The sequence below is a fragment of the Macrobrachium rosenbergii genome, chromosome 53, assembly GCF_040412425.1.
Source record: "Macrobrachium rosenbergii isolate ZJJX-2024 chromosome 53, ASM4041242v1, whole genome shotgun sequence".
NCBI lineage: Eukaryota > Metazoa > Arthropoda > Malacostraca > Decapoda > Palaemonidae > Macrobrachium > Macrobrachium rosenbergii.
Window position 1 is genome coordinate 33,809,452 of NC_089793.1, and position 14,555 is coordinate 33,824,006.

The 14,555-nt window shown below is 33.2% G+C and overlaps 1 protein-coding gene and 1 long non-coding RNA gene across 5 annotated transcripts in view; one reads left to right on the forward strand and one right to left on the reverse strand.

Moving 5' to 3' along the window:
* LOC136834405 (uncharacterized) overlaps window positions 1-14,555 on the forward strand; it is a 533,585-nt gene that overhangs the window by 261,637 nt on the left and 257,393 nt on the right. The gene's annotated exons all lie outside the window — the stretch shown is intronic.
* The window catches only part of LOC136834404 (carbonic anhydrase-related protein 10-like), a 228,452-nt gene that overhangs the window by 11,735 nt on the left and 202,162 nt on the right, over window positions 1-14,555 (reverse strand). For all 4 annotated transcript variants that reach the window (XR_010851785.1, XR_010851784.1, XM_067096967.1 and 1 more), the window contains exon 7: window positions 2,489-2,643. Coding sequence is in view for 2 of the 4 variants with exons in the window: in XM_067096967.1 (XP_066953068.1) it covers window positions 2,489-2,643 (155 nt within the window). In the remaining 2 variants the exon portion in view is untranslated. The remainder of the gene's footprint in view (window positions 1-2,488; window positions 2,644-14,555) is intronic.

Consider the following 14,555-nt stretch of genomic DNA (forward strand, 5'->3'; position numbering starts at 1 on the left):
TGTTTTGGAAAGAGGCAATCTATTTTTCCCTTAATATTTGCTGCTATATTCAAGGTTGTTTTATCACTAAGTGTATTTATAAACAGATGGTGAAGATTTGAACTTCCTTACGGTTAAAGGAGGCTATTATAGAATATTAAATAAAAGGTTATGTTACTCTAAGTTTTTAGAAGAGTTTTTGTTCGTCTTGTGAGTTTTTGATTGAACGACAAACGTTTTTCATGTTTCTTAAACCTACAGTAATTTTCGTGTAATATATGTATATATATTTATAAAAAAGTATATAAATATATATACATATATATACATATGTATATATATTATACTATAAACTGTATATATATATATATATATATATATATATATATATATATATATATATATATATATATATATATATATATATATATATATATATATATATATATATATATATATATCTTATATTTTTGTGTGTATATAATTTTCATACCATGGTTGAAGTGTGTTATAATGTTTCCCTAACTCTGTCGAAGAATACCACACAATACAAGATGGTCAGATTACCTGATTCCAAAAGACGCCTGTTAGCGTTTAGGCTTTCCCCGAATCCGATTTTCTTAGGATAACTTCGCATGATTCTTCTTTTGTATCGCAGCGTTCTTTAATCATAATTTTTCATCTTGATTAGCCACTAATTTGACATGCGGGTCTTGTTATCGAAGTCATCATCTCATTTCAGCTCTTCTTTGAAATTCGGATCTTTTCAGTTTGTTTTATTTTGTAGTTTCATTTGCAGAGTTTTATTTTTGATATCTAGTACTCATGTCTTTCATATCAGAACGTTTTTCACATGTTCTCAGCTTCACAGCAGCTGGAGCACTTATGACTTGGTGAAATATGTTTAAAATGTTAATATCATGAATGTGCATATGAAAATTTCCTTTAACATGAAAGCTGACATGCGCTCGTTATAAACTGGCAGTGAAGAAATTTTTACAATAAGTTGTATGGAGTGAACTATTGCGGTAGTAGCACGGTGTAATTTATGCTTGGACTCGCCGAATCTCTACTAAAAGATATCCAAGTTGATTTTTTTCAATATTCATAAGCAGTGGAACTTAATTGTTATTTATGGCTACTGCGCATTATATCAAATGAGTTCTTTTTTTAAAAATTTTACGAAACCAGATACTTTGCTCGTAATGATACCGAGGCGCCGAAAAGAGAGCAGAAAGCTCATTCATTACCTAATTCAAATGAATGAGTTTGGCCTGAGAACAGCGTAGCAGTGTGATCGTGATGGCACAGGCTTATTCGTGTTGAGAAAATATTCAGAAGGCACCATATGTGTCGAGACTGAAAAAGGAATAATTTAGTTTTCAATCCTCCGTCTCCGTAGGAAGGACTGCAATGGCGACAAAAGGAAACGAAAGTTCAAGTGATCTGAAGGGAGACTTTGCTGGACAAGACGAAGAATTTTAAAGACCACCGTAGACAGTAAAACAAGGATGATTTTTTTTTTTAAGTTAAATGCTAGCTCGGTGCCTCTGAAATGAATGTGAAGAAAATGAAGTGTTGTAATTTTGGGATTTCAGAGAAATTGATAATATCCTAAACTGATATTAAATAAAAGCACACACTTGTTAAAAAAAAAAAAAACACATTTGTTATTTTCAGCTGGCCTCTTAACATTATCCAGAAATAAAACTGATTCATCTTGCACCCTCCTTGGTTAGAAAAATCTTACGAGAGAGAGATTTTTTTTTATTTCGTAGTTTTTATTATTTTTACGTCAATTTGAAGGGTAGATGGTTTAAGTTTCGGAAAGTTCAGATTGTGACATATATTAGAAATTAAAACAATGACAGGTGACGCATCCATCGTTAAGTGTATATTCCTGAAAAATATTGAGAGAAATTTATCAGTAGAAGCCCGTTTTTAAGTATTTACCCAGACTCGGAGACGTTACTGCATCTTGTGAAACAGAAATATATATATCTATCTATCTATCTATCTATCTATATATATATATATATATATATATATATATATATATATATATATATATATATATATAATTATATGTATATACATATATTAATAAATAAATAAATAAATGAATATATGTATATATATATATATATATATATATATATATATATATAATAAATAAATAAATAAATGAATATATGTATATATATATATATATATATATATATATTTACATATATTCATTTATTTATTTAATAACTCCATTCATATAACCTCGAAGGGACTGAAGCATCATATTGAATAGACGTTACTGAACATTACATATGACTAAGTTCCACATATACATCTCTCGGTAATGAAGGCACAGTTCTAACCGGCTAGTCTGAACGCTCAAATGCTACGATGAGACCTGAGTTAACTTGACAGGAACCTGAATGCTACAAAACGACGATCGATTCCAGATGGACACGCAAATCATTCAGGCAACAGAATAATGCAAAAGATCGGGGCTAACCTGCTGTTTAGTAATGTAGATTGGCCGATTGGCTATAATCCACGTCACCGTTTCATGACAAGCGGGCATGGTCGTGGAGCCATCGTACGTCATGAAGTAATTTGTATCTGGCAGGAGGTCGTGGATACTCAGATGATGCAATGTGTGTGAAGTACCTATAAAGAAGTGATTATTAGTAACGGAAGGTCCGAACAAAGGGTAGTTATTAAAGAATGCCAATTATGCTTACACACACGCATACACACACACACAACTCCAACAGTGTGCATAAAACCTGATTACACTTAGGAAGTAAGCTGTAACTGAAGCAACGTTCAGTAATCTCATATACTAATTCGTTATCCTTGGTAATCTTTAGGGATACAAATTTTTCGTAATTTGATGCAGTATCTTTAATAAGGAATAATCACTGCAAATGTGGCAATGAAATTTCCGTGTGAGTAGCTACTGCTTCTAAAATTTCGTGGTAATGATGTCTCCGGATTAGTCTTGTCCTGACTGAATTTTTAAAAGTAATTTGTGTAGAGGAGACTGTACGAATTTTATGTGCATATGATTGCATGTACATCAGGGAAGGTCTGTGGTATGATTTTCTTTAAAATGGTTCATAGGTGACAGAAGATTTGATGAGGAAAGAACAGTGGTCTTAAACATGAAGAACGGTGTGTGATTCAAGTGTTTATGAAACGGTTATATGCAAAGTATGGAAATAAAGGGAAAACGGTGTAAATAGGCCTAAGAAAACAAGAGAATCGGTAGGTAGGAAATGGGGACAAAGTTGAGAATCCATGGTATGGAAGACGAGTCCAGAGCCATTTGTTTTAAGCTAAAGTGGAGTGTATGCTAGGTATGCAGATAGTAGTGTTACTGTTTTAATGTAAAAGTGTCTAAGACAAGGGTGTGTGTATTTTTTTTATTTAGGTGCAATATTTTTTGTGGTAAAATGGTGGGTCATTCACGCACTTTTGTGCATGAATAATTATGATATACAAACGTCTTATGTTATGTCGGAATTTCAAAGGTGGTTAGTAGTGGCTATATCAAGAATTTGTTTCGTAAATTCAACCAGAACTCTGCTCTACTGTAAAATTTGGCTTGAATGGCGCTATGCCAGTATGTGCATTGTTTAATTCATTAATAACGGACAGATAAGAAAACCAATTATTGTCCTCCATCTCCTCTTACTACACAGCTCCACTCACTCACATGCAGCCCATGCATTTAAATAGTAAAATTCTTTCGTGAAAATTTTCAGTGAAGTAAATTAAGTAGAATCACAAAAAAGAACAGTATCTTTCATCATTTAAAATGAAAGAATTTAAAGTCTTTTGAACTGTCGTTGCCGAGAACTTCCTGTCGATTGTTCGTGTAATTGCTGTTTGATTTTTTATTGAGGTAACCTTCTAACTTCTCAACAAAAAAGAAGAGAAAAGCAGAGAAGCTGGATTTTACCTAGCAAATGCTCGAAAGATTATAGAACATGATTATAGTTTTAAAGACTCCTGGTTTTTTTAAATTTCATTCGTTGATGCATGTGTTATTTTTATCACTAGGATTTTTCATTCATTAGGAAAAATGGAATGCAGATGATTACATTAACGTGAAGATCGAGTTAAAAGGTAATTACCTTTACCGTATTTCAAAACGCACAATAACCATAGCAAAACATTAGAAATTTTTTGCTTTCATAAATGAATAAGATTCGATGAATCTAGTGTTTATCATGATAGAAGCAAATAAATTTTCAGATATTACTTTATTTTTTTATGTAAAAAAAGTGATATCAAAAGCGATTTACAGTAAAAAAAAATATTCATCTGAATAATTAGGAACTAAAATTTTAGTGAACTTTTGCAAGATTTTTTCGTTTCATTTTTTTTTTCCTTTTAGAGAGATCTGTGTATTTGTAATTATTATATACTTCTGTATACTGGAGCTTGAGGATTGCCGAAATGTTACAGTTATCCTTCTTTTAAGCAGAAATGTTTTAAATCATCAATTTAAAGTTAAAATTTTTTATTTTTTTTTAAGGTGGCGGGTGATGTTTCAGTATGAATACAAAACACACTTACTTGAACTCAGAATATGATAACGAATTAAAAAGATATATTAGAAGTATTGTACTCAGGAGCTATTCGTACTTATCTGCATGGGTTTAGATTCTTATCTGTCTGAATGATAAAATTTAGCTTTAATTGCAGTTTCGTTTTTCTTTTAGTTTTCGGACCTAGGTAAAGTATAATATGGTCTTGAATTGGCTCTCTATACCACATATACTTTTCTGTAAAATATATGTACTATAAAGATCTTTGTGGCGCGGAAAAAGATTCCGAGAAAAGCATCAAGTGTTTCGAAATGAATTACGCTTTTCAAACAAACACATACACACTCACATTAGCTTTGTTTGAGGTTAGGATTGGGATATTACCTTACCCAGAATGTGTAACATATTGGCTTCGAGATGAGTAGCTAAAATCGATGTGGAGGTTCTTGACGAGAGACAACGTCTCTTTGATCTTACAGTACGAGTTCATTGATTTTAAACCTCTTGTTTTTTATTTATTTACTGTTCTGACGAACAACTTTTCCCAGAAGAATTTCCGGAAACATGGACGTATAAGTTTTGAGTGTGATGTTGATTAGATGGATACAGCAGAGTTTCCAGTGCTTATATTCTTCCTTTTTTTAAATGTAGAATCGAAAAAGTAATTTTTAATATAAAAGAAATATTCATTATTGGATATGATGTAAAAAACTACTCTTTAATTCGTAAGCAGGCCTAGCGATTGCGTCTTTCTTGTAGTTGGCGTCGAAGTATTATATTGCTACACTATTAATTCTTGTTAATTTAACATTATTTTCATGTCAACTAGCTTCCGTAGGGGGTTATTGCCGTCAGTGCTCCTCATATGGCCCACTGTAGCCATTACTATAGGTTGTTTGCAGCGGCCCTTCAGCCCCTTGCTGCACGCACTTGTGGCCTTACCTCCGTTCTGCTTCCTTCTTCAGTCTTGCCGTCCAACCACTCCAACTCCCATATTATCACTGTCTAAAGCACTGGGTGGCTGAAAGTGCCCCATTGATTGGCTTAATAGCCGAATTTTCACGACTCGGTCAATCATGTAAAATGGCGGCTGCTAATGAACAAGAATGTCTACCATGTAAAACATTGACAGTTTCTCCTTGTCGAAAATTAATTTACAGCTGAGCATAACTGAAAGTGGCATTTTTGTACACTATGCTGTACAAGGGAGACGTGTAGGTTTCCGTAAGCTCCCTGTGTCGCTTGATGCTGATACTCTAAATGTGTGACCTGTAAGAGTTAATTATGCGAGTTTAGTTTTTTTTTTTTTTTTATCAAGCGGCAGCGTGCAATGATAAAGTAGTTTTGTGTAACACAAATTTTTGATAGATTTTTATAGAAAAACGATAATTTATGTTTAAATAATTTATGTTCGGATGCATCTCTTATTGTTTTTCATTGGAACAAGCTACCTCCGTTGTGCAGCAGGTGATTGGATATTTGACAAGTTTAGTCAGATGTTATACATTATTTTTAGTCTGTAAATATCAATTACGTTAGCTCTAGAAAAATTCTTGTGACAGAACAGGAAGAAACAAAAAATTTAAACGCATGTCATTCCCGTTCGGTGGTAGACTTATTTACTACAGATGATTTTGATATTTTCTAAGGTTTTTGAGAAGCATGATTTGCAAAGATTTCAATTTTTGCTAAATATTGCAGTATTATCCTCCCTGTATTGCTTGTCATAAGTAACGATTATCAAGTTCACGATCACCTTGTATAAACACTAAATCACTTCTTTATCCTTTTCCCTTCTAACCCTGGTTACTCTCTCTCTCTCTTGGTCGGTCGATCGATCGAATGTAATTCTGGAATATTTAAACATTTATTGTCATTTTAAGATTATTGAAGCTTTATTTATTTTTGTATTTGTGAGTAGGATTTGCAATAATAATAATAATAATAATAATAATAATAATAATAATAATAATAATTATTATTATTATTATTATTATTATTATTATTATTATTATTATTATTATTCAGATGTGAATATGGCAGTCATTACTGTCTTAACTTTCCTACTGCGCCACCCCTTGTGAAGGGAAACGGCTTAATGTTGAAGCAAATTACATTGAAGGTGGGGATGGGGGACTGTATAGGAAGCAGGCGAAAGAATGTGAATGATAATAAAAAAGTACATGTAAATGTGAAGCTTGCAATGCTCAGTTTTTCATCTGAATAGGCTGTTTCATTTTTAGGATTTTTGCCAAACAGGAAATGTACTATTTGAGAAATTTCGAACAGATAATAAACGCCCGGTGATTAAATTGCATTATAGCACTGTAATGTTGGAATAATTTGTTCCTAATTAACACCCTTCAGCCGGAGGGACTAAACATAAGAGATATTATGACGACCCCAATACCAACGAAGGAATCCTATTTATTAAAAACGGATTTGAAAAGCTAGACGAAAATAATGGCTTGCTTTAATGGTAATTTTTGCACAAAACGTAATTTAGGACCCATTTCATGAACTCCCTTTAAATTATAATCGCATTAAAGAGCAGAGGAGATAAATTGTGAAATATGCATATCCAAATTACATTTATGAAATATCGCGGAAAATGAATCCGGTTCCACCACGGGATTAACTCTGTGGGCCGTAAGCTACTTAGAGCTGAATTGGGCTGACCCTTTGTAAAGTATGCCCCTTTCAAACTCTTCCATTGATGCTGGCCCTTACTCAAACAAATGGAATAAAAAGGGGACTCGCCGTCAGTTAGTGCCTCTGCTTCCACCTCTTCATGGATGACACACACCCGACGACAAGAAATACAAATTTCATCAGACATATCTGGGAAATGAATAACGCAGTTGTGTTTTGACTTCTCTCTCTCTCTCTCTCTCTCTCTCTCTCTCTCTCTCTCTCTCTCTCTCCTCTCTCTCTCTCTCTCTCATGGAGACTGCAGTCTCACACCATGTGTAATGAAAAAGGAAATTCTTTGGAGAGTTGTGGTGAGAGGTGAATTAAAAGCGTAATATTCTAAATATATCCAAGTTATTTTGTGTATATGCAGGTTAATTACTGTATATATGTCGGTTAATGGTGTCAATAAGTTTTATGGGAATTCTAGTCAGGAATATTTGACTTTTTCCAAAAATCTGAGTAAATTATTTATGGAAACAATTGTAGCTCTTTTTATATGCAAATGTTTTCTCTAGTTAATTTTACGAGATGGTTATCATTTGCCCCGGCTATCATCCAAAAACAGTTTCATTACGTGATTTATTGACGAGAGCATGAATGTAAGCTTGTTTTGTATAAACAATGAATGATGGTCTTCCAAAACAAGCTGTTTGCTTACCTCTGGTAAGAGAGGCGCCAACGTTCAGGTATTGTTGGAAGCATAGCTGTGCATTTTACAAAATAAAACAAACTCTTACCTATCATTCTTGCCTGAGTTTGATAAATGATTTCTGAAGTTTAGTTTATAATCATTGATTTTTTTTTAGATTTATAATATTTTTTTTTATAAAAGAGCGAATGGCTCGAGTTATCATGAGACAAGATGCATTTATACATGAATGTTACATATGGAGTCCGTTTGCTTTTGGAATTTCCAAACTGGGAAATTATTAAAAAAAATCGCAAGAGATGTTTTCCGGGAATAAAGTGGTTGTACTGGACATTATTTCAGCGTTTGAAAGCCAAGAAAGAGCGGATATGAATGATTCTAAGAAAAGATCATAATACAGAGAATTGTCAAGTACGTTTCAAAACTGATCTGAATAATCTATTTCAGTTTTTGAATAAACAGCCACTGTTTTGATCAGCCAGTGTGTAATGAACTTAAACCTGTGAAATTTACATAAATTGCAAGTTTATTCATTTTCTTATAGTGATTTTGCGTTATTAATTTTGAAAATTATTTTCCCTCTCATATCAGTTTACTGATGCCAAATATCCGCGAGCATGAAAAGACAACAATGCAAACATATTGAGTGGAATGCCTTCGTATATTCAGCTATTCCGTGATTTTGGAAAAACTGATTCTTATAAAAAATCGTATCAGGATTAACTATAGAGGAAGTTTAAGAAAACGTTAGAAGTAAGGAGTAAAACAGCGGAACCGGTAAGTGCTGAATATCACCACATCTACACTTATCCTTGAATGGGGTAAGATTTTCGATGAAATGACCTAAGAGGATTGTTCAGTGGGCTCTATAGATTAGTTCCGATGAAAAATTATTTCTTCAGTATATAATAGTATATATATATATATATATATATATATATATATATATATATATATATATATATATATATATATATATATATATAGTTTTTGTGTGTGTCCCGCGCGTCTCTATTTCTTTCTTTTGCTGTGTGCAGAATCGTAAGTTTACGGATATTCGAGGCAACATTTACGCTTACTGTCATCTACCCATTGGTCTTCCTCTCTCTCACTACCGGCCCCTGTATAATTTAGCTGAGTGAAGGTAACTTGCTCTGAGGTTCAGACGGTACGTAACGTCCTTACTGACGGTAATTGCCTTCTCTACCCTCACTAATGTATCCGTATGTTTGACAGTATGCGTACAAACTCTCACGAAGAAAAATAAGAAAACAGAGAGAGAGAGAGAGAGAGAGAGAGAACCAGCCAGCCAATATGTTCATTGCCTAACATAGAAAAATGTGTTTTCATATTTCAGCTGCCAGCGCACCGGATCAAATTCAGGTATGGTCAATCCAATATTTAGAGTGTTCTCTGATCCCTTGCTATTTGCCCTTGTCAGGTAGGGTGTCTCATGATTACTGGAGTAATGGTCTTCTCACATAATGCAAGGTGAAATGATCGAAGATGTAGGCTGGCAGTTTTCACGTGTGTTCATCATTACGTTGTTTTTTTTTTCTAACTATATCCTTCTCCATCTTTCTTTTCTCGTTTTTAAGATAAGACTCCTCTACTTGACGTCTATATGTATATGTATATATATATAATATATATTAAATAATGTATGTATGTATGCATGCATGTATGCATATGTATTGTGTCTTCTATATTTCCATTCACCCCACATACCTGTGTATATGTATATGTATATAATATATATAAATATATATATATACAGTATATATATAATATATATATATATATATATATATATATATATATACATATATATATATATATATATATATATATATATATATATATATATATATATATATTTGATATATATTCTGTTTTCTCGTTCATCTCACGTTCCCTTTTGTGTGTGTGTATTCCATCTACACCCAGCACTGTTATGTCTCCAACGTCCAAATACTGCATAATTTATTATTGTGCTGCTGATCTGAGTTTTACGGGTCATCCTGCTCCACCTTTCCATCAGTCAGTCCCCCCAACCCCAACCCCTCCTCCCTTGGTAGTGCATTGCCTTACCTCCTCCACTTTTACCTCCAGTTGCTGTTCCACAAAAGGCAATATATTGTTAACAGTGTAACTTTTAGCTGCATAATTTTATTTTCTCCTATCTCATGTATAAGATTCTAAACTGAAATTGAAAAGTAGCTTCATAACTACCAGTACATAAATTTAATATTTTTTAGTTTTTTTTTTTTTTGCAACTAGGAAGTACCCTCAAGATGAATCCTTGTCTTGCATTCTGTTTGATAAGTTTTGTACGACTAGTGTAATATTGCATGTCTTTGTTAGTTGCTATGCAAAACCTTTTCGGTGTGTTTTTGTTTTGGAGTCTGAATTCAACGTTAGAAATAGTATGGAATAATACTTGGAAGTGAGTGTCGTGGTGTTAAAGGTGAAATATTTTTGATAAGGGGCGAATAAGTATCCAAATATTCTTGTGTAATTAGTACAATGTGAAGTTCATTACAAATAGTGTTCGTTCGAAAATATAGTTCAGTAATCAACAGATAATCTCCTCTGAGTTTTTTAAATGCTTTCTCTTGCACCTGAGGGTAGTAAGATTTTGTAATGATGTTACTGCTGTATACTGCCCGCAGAATAAATCATTTTTCATTCCAGTTATCGTCATGCAATGAAAAACGAAACGAAGTGGAATGATTCCTTTCAGGATGACCACGTGAAACAGCTTTATAAAGGAACCATTATTCTGTTCGTCATGCAGTCAGTCGACAATTCTGTTTGACGTACATAATCGATTATTATGTCGGAGGACAAAGAACTGAATTAGTTTGTGGATTCCGGATCCCTTAATGGTCGCGAAGAACTTTGCATCGAATTTCATCTTGTCTTTTATTGATTTCGATTTTTGACATGTAATAATTTGTTCCGCTTTGAGATTTTTACATTACTTTGAATACTGAATATGAAAGATATTTCTCTTGAGGCGAATAGTAGAGGCTTTCCAAAATGATTTTAAACTGGTCATGAAAATATACTGAGTTTGTAACCAGGTTTTATCTTTCTTATCGTTTACATGGTATAGTCCCTCGTATAGTTTTTTCTCTGAATGCCAATTTTTACACACAGGATGTGACAGAAAGTCGCCTGCTAACATTAAGGTAAATTAACTCTTTTCAGGAGGGTTTGTTTAAGGGCAAAATTAAATAATATATGGTGTAATATAAGACTATCTTTAGATTTCAGACCATACTCAAACGACAACAATGGATCAGTCGTTTTAGTTTTTAAACCTTTCACTAAAATTAGCAATGAACACAATTTAATCGAATAGATTTCGGAGGCCAGATGGTGGGTATGTAAATTAGGTTAATTGAGGCTCGAATTTCAACATCGGCAGTTGCTGCACTGTACAGTCTGATCGTAAGTTCGCTTCATGGAAGTGAGGTTAGTTTAATTTGTCCACAGAAATCATATCTCGAATATTTGTTCTCCGTACAGTTCAAGCCCTTCACTAGTACATTTTATGTAGGTAGACTAATTAATTTATATCAGATTAAAAACTGTTTGCATAGATTGGCCTCCCAAGCCAAGCGTCAGGCCACATGATCCAAATTCCTTACTTTCGAAAACTCTGTAGCTTATGGGAGCATATCAGAAATATAATTGCCCATCAGACATATCATTTACGTTTGAAATCTTTTAACAAAATATGTTAGCTGAGGCGCGAGCACAAGAATCTCTTCCTTTTGTCCGTAGGCTTATGCAAGCCACCATCTGATCTGGCTTCATCAGGATAGACTTTTCTTTAACCGTTTATTGGAATTGAGAGTCCTGTAACATCACCATTCGCACAATCTGTATGTTAAGCTCTTATTTATTTACCATTTAAGCCTTTATTGGCCTTTTGATTTTAGCATCTAGTACTACCTTATGGCATCTGTACCTAAAAATTGTAATTTACACTTTTTTTATGGTTGTAATCTTTATTCTGAATGGTTTGTTGTGACCATTTTATCAACCATTCTTCACATCAAATGACATATAGTTTTTCCTTGTTCTCTCGCATCCCTGACTTTTGTCTTAAATAAGAGAAGAAAATCATCACCTCTAAGTTAGTGGACAATGAGCGTTAGAAAACAGACGATGAATGTTGGTTCTTTAACCTATCGTGAGCGGGAAAAAATCTTTTCATCCTTTTATATTACACAAGAGAAATATTTATTCCAGATGAAATGAATTAATCAAGAGTTTCCATGAATACAAAAAAATGGAGACTGTAGTTTTAGGAATCTTTAACGGCTTGTCTCCTTGAATACGAAACTGACGTTTATTATGATTTTTGTATTAAGTTCAGCTCATGTAGCCTTGACGTCTTCGTAGAAAACTGCCCTTTTACTACACCTGATGTTCCCCAGATTGAACTTAATAGATCTACCATTTAGATTTCTGAGTGCACGGTTGGGAGAAAGGTTTGGAAATGAGATTTGTAACAAAATTTTGTTGTTTGGATCATTAAAATCAGCCCCTGAAATGTAATAAAATTTTAGATTATAGATAAAGATAGGCCAGCACCGTCTGAATGGGAGCTTTGTATCAATCACCACTTAACCCAACCCACCTGACCTTTGCAAACCATGGTCTTAAATCTAAGCGACCTTTGTTTATAACTATATGGTATTGGTGTGAATTGTTATTTTAGAATTTCATATTCTACAACCTTGTGATCGCAGCCTAGCCATACCTGAGAAATAGCGTCACCCCAAGAGCCTGAAAAAGGTCATAAAGACCCTAAACGGTGGTTTCCCTTCTTATTTTATTCAGTCACTGAGCTAATTTTCATTGTTGTAATTATGAGTTGGATCTGATCACTCCTGGCCACAAGACCCAGGAGAGATTTTGAAATCCTACATCTTTCGAGCACAGTTCGCATAGCGGGGGTCTTTTATTGATATAGTTTTTTTCTTTTATGTAAGTGGAAACGCTTAACTAGTTCTATGGAAGTACATAAGAAGTTCTACACCATGTAAACGCTGTAGTTCTACAGCGTGTAGATACCGTAGAAGCTCGTTTGATACTTTGATTTGTTGGTAGCTTGGTTTATTTCAGAACACTCCACTGTTTGCTTTCAGATTCCAGTAACCCGCAAGCAATTGAGTGAAAAAGTAATTCCCGTCTGATAGTTTTTGAAAAATCGTTTGGCGGATTTTAGATGTTTAATGACACTTTCCTACAAAGTCAGATGTGTAGCAACTTTTCAACGTAAACATGTGATTAGTGATCGTCTGAAATATATAGTGTGTTGTTGATGGGGCGGGGATATCTTAAGTCAACGGTAAACAAATCTTGTGATGGCTTATGGTGTTCTAAACTGTGTTCTTTTCCCCGATCGAAGTCCGAAAAATGGACGTGTTCGCTAGATAATTAACGACGAATTATTAACTGCTTTAGAATTGAAGAGATTGATTAGGACTTGAATGCTAATACAGACCACACACACATATATGTGTATATATGATATATATGTATATATGTATTATATATATAAATATAATATATATATATATATATATATATATATATATATATATATATATATATATATATATATATATATATATATATATATATATATATATATATAATATATATATATATATATATATATATATAGTCACATATTTAAACGTGTATGAACCTTCGTTGACTAAACTGCTGTTAATTACCGTCATTAGATTTGAAAAGCCTGGGTCAGTTAACATTGTCAGATTCAAATCTTTAGTTTTTTGTGCAAGACACCTTTTATATAAATATATACATTTATAGGTTTGTGTTTCTCGGCCTTTACTAAGTAATTCATTAGTGAGTAATTAAAAAGAGTATCCGCACCGGCACAAATCTTGAAAATGGTATTTAAAAGGACATTTCCTTTTACGCTGATTGCGAGGAAAAAATTCTAGAAGACTTTAACGAATTCAAAGAACGAATATTTCTCCCCAAACCATTAGATTCATTGCCAGGGAAACCCTTCAGATATTTATTCTTTTATAGTGTGATATGAGATTCAGGAAAAAGAAAAAAAAGAGAAAAAAAGGGGTTAGCATTTGGTGATCGTTAGTGTGAGGAAAAAAAGGAGCAGGATAAAAAGTTTTCTTTCATGTTTAGATGGTGAAATCCTGCCCATTATTTTGACAGGTCGCCGAGGCGATTTCTTTTGCCTTTTCAGAGAGAGAGAGAGAGAGAGAGAGAGAGAGAGAGAGAGAGAGAGAACGTTTTCCGGTATTCATGAAAGACTGCATCTCGTTACCTAAATTAATGCGGATCAGACGATAGGTCGTTGGGAAAAGGAGGTGGGGGAGGTGTTTGAAGGCGTGAAGGGAGAAAGGAAAGGGGGTGGGGCCAGGAAAATGGGAGTTGTAGGATGTAAGAGAGAAGTTTCATTACTACTGGCAAAATCGAACGAAAGTGGTGAAGTTCTTCCGTACTTTTCTTCATGTGAGGTTTCATAACATCAACAAATAATTATATTCAGATATATATATATATATATATATATATATATATATATATATATATATATATATATATATATACTCTATATATATATATATAAATTATATATACTTGTACATATGTATATATATATA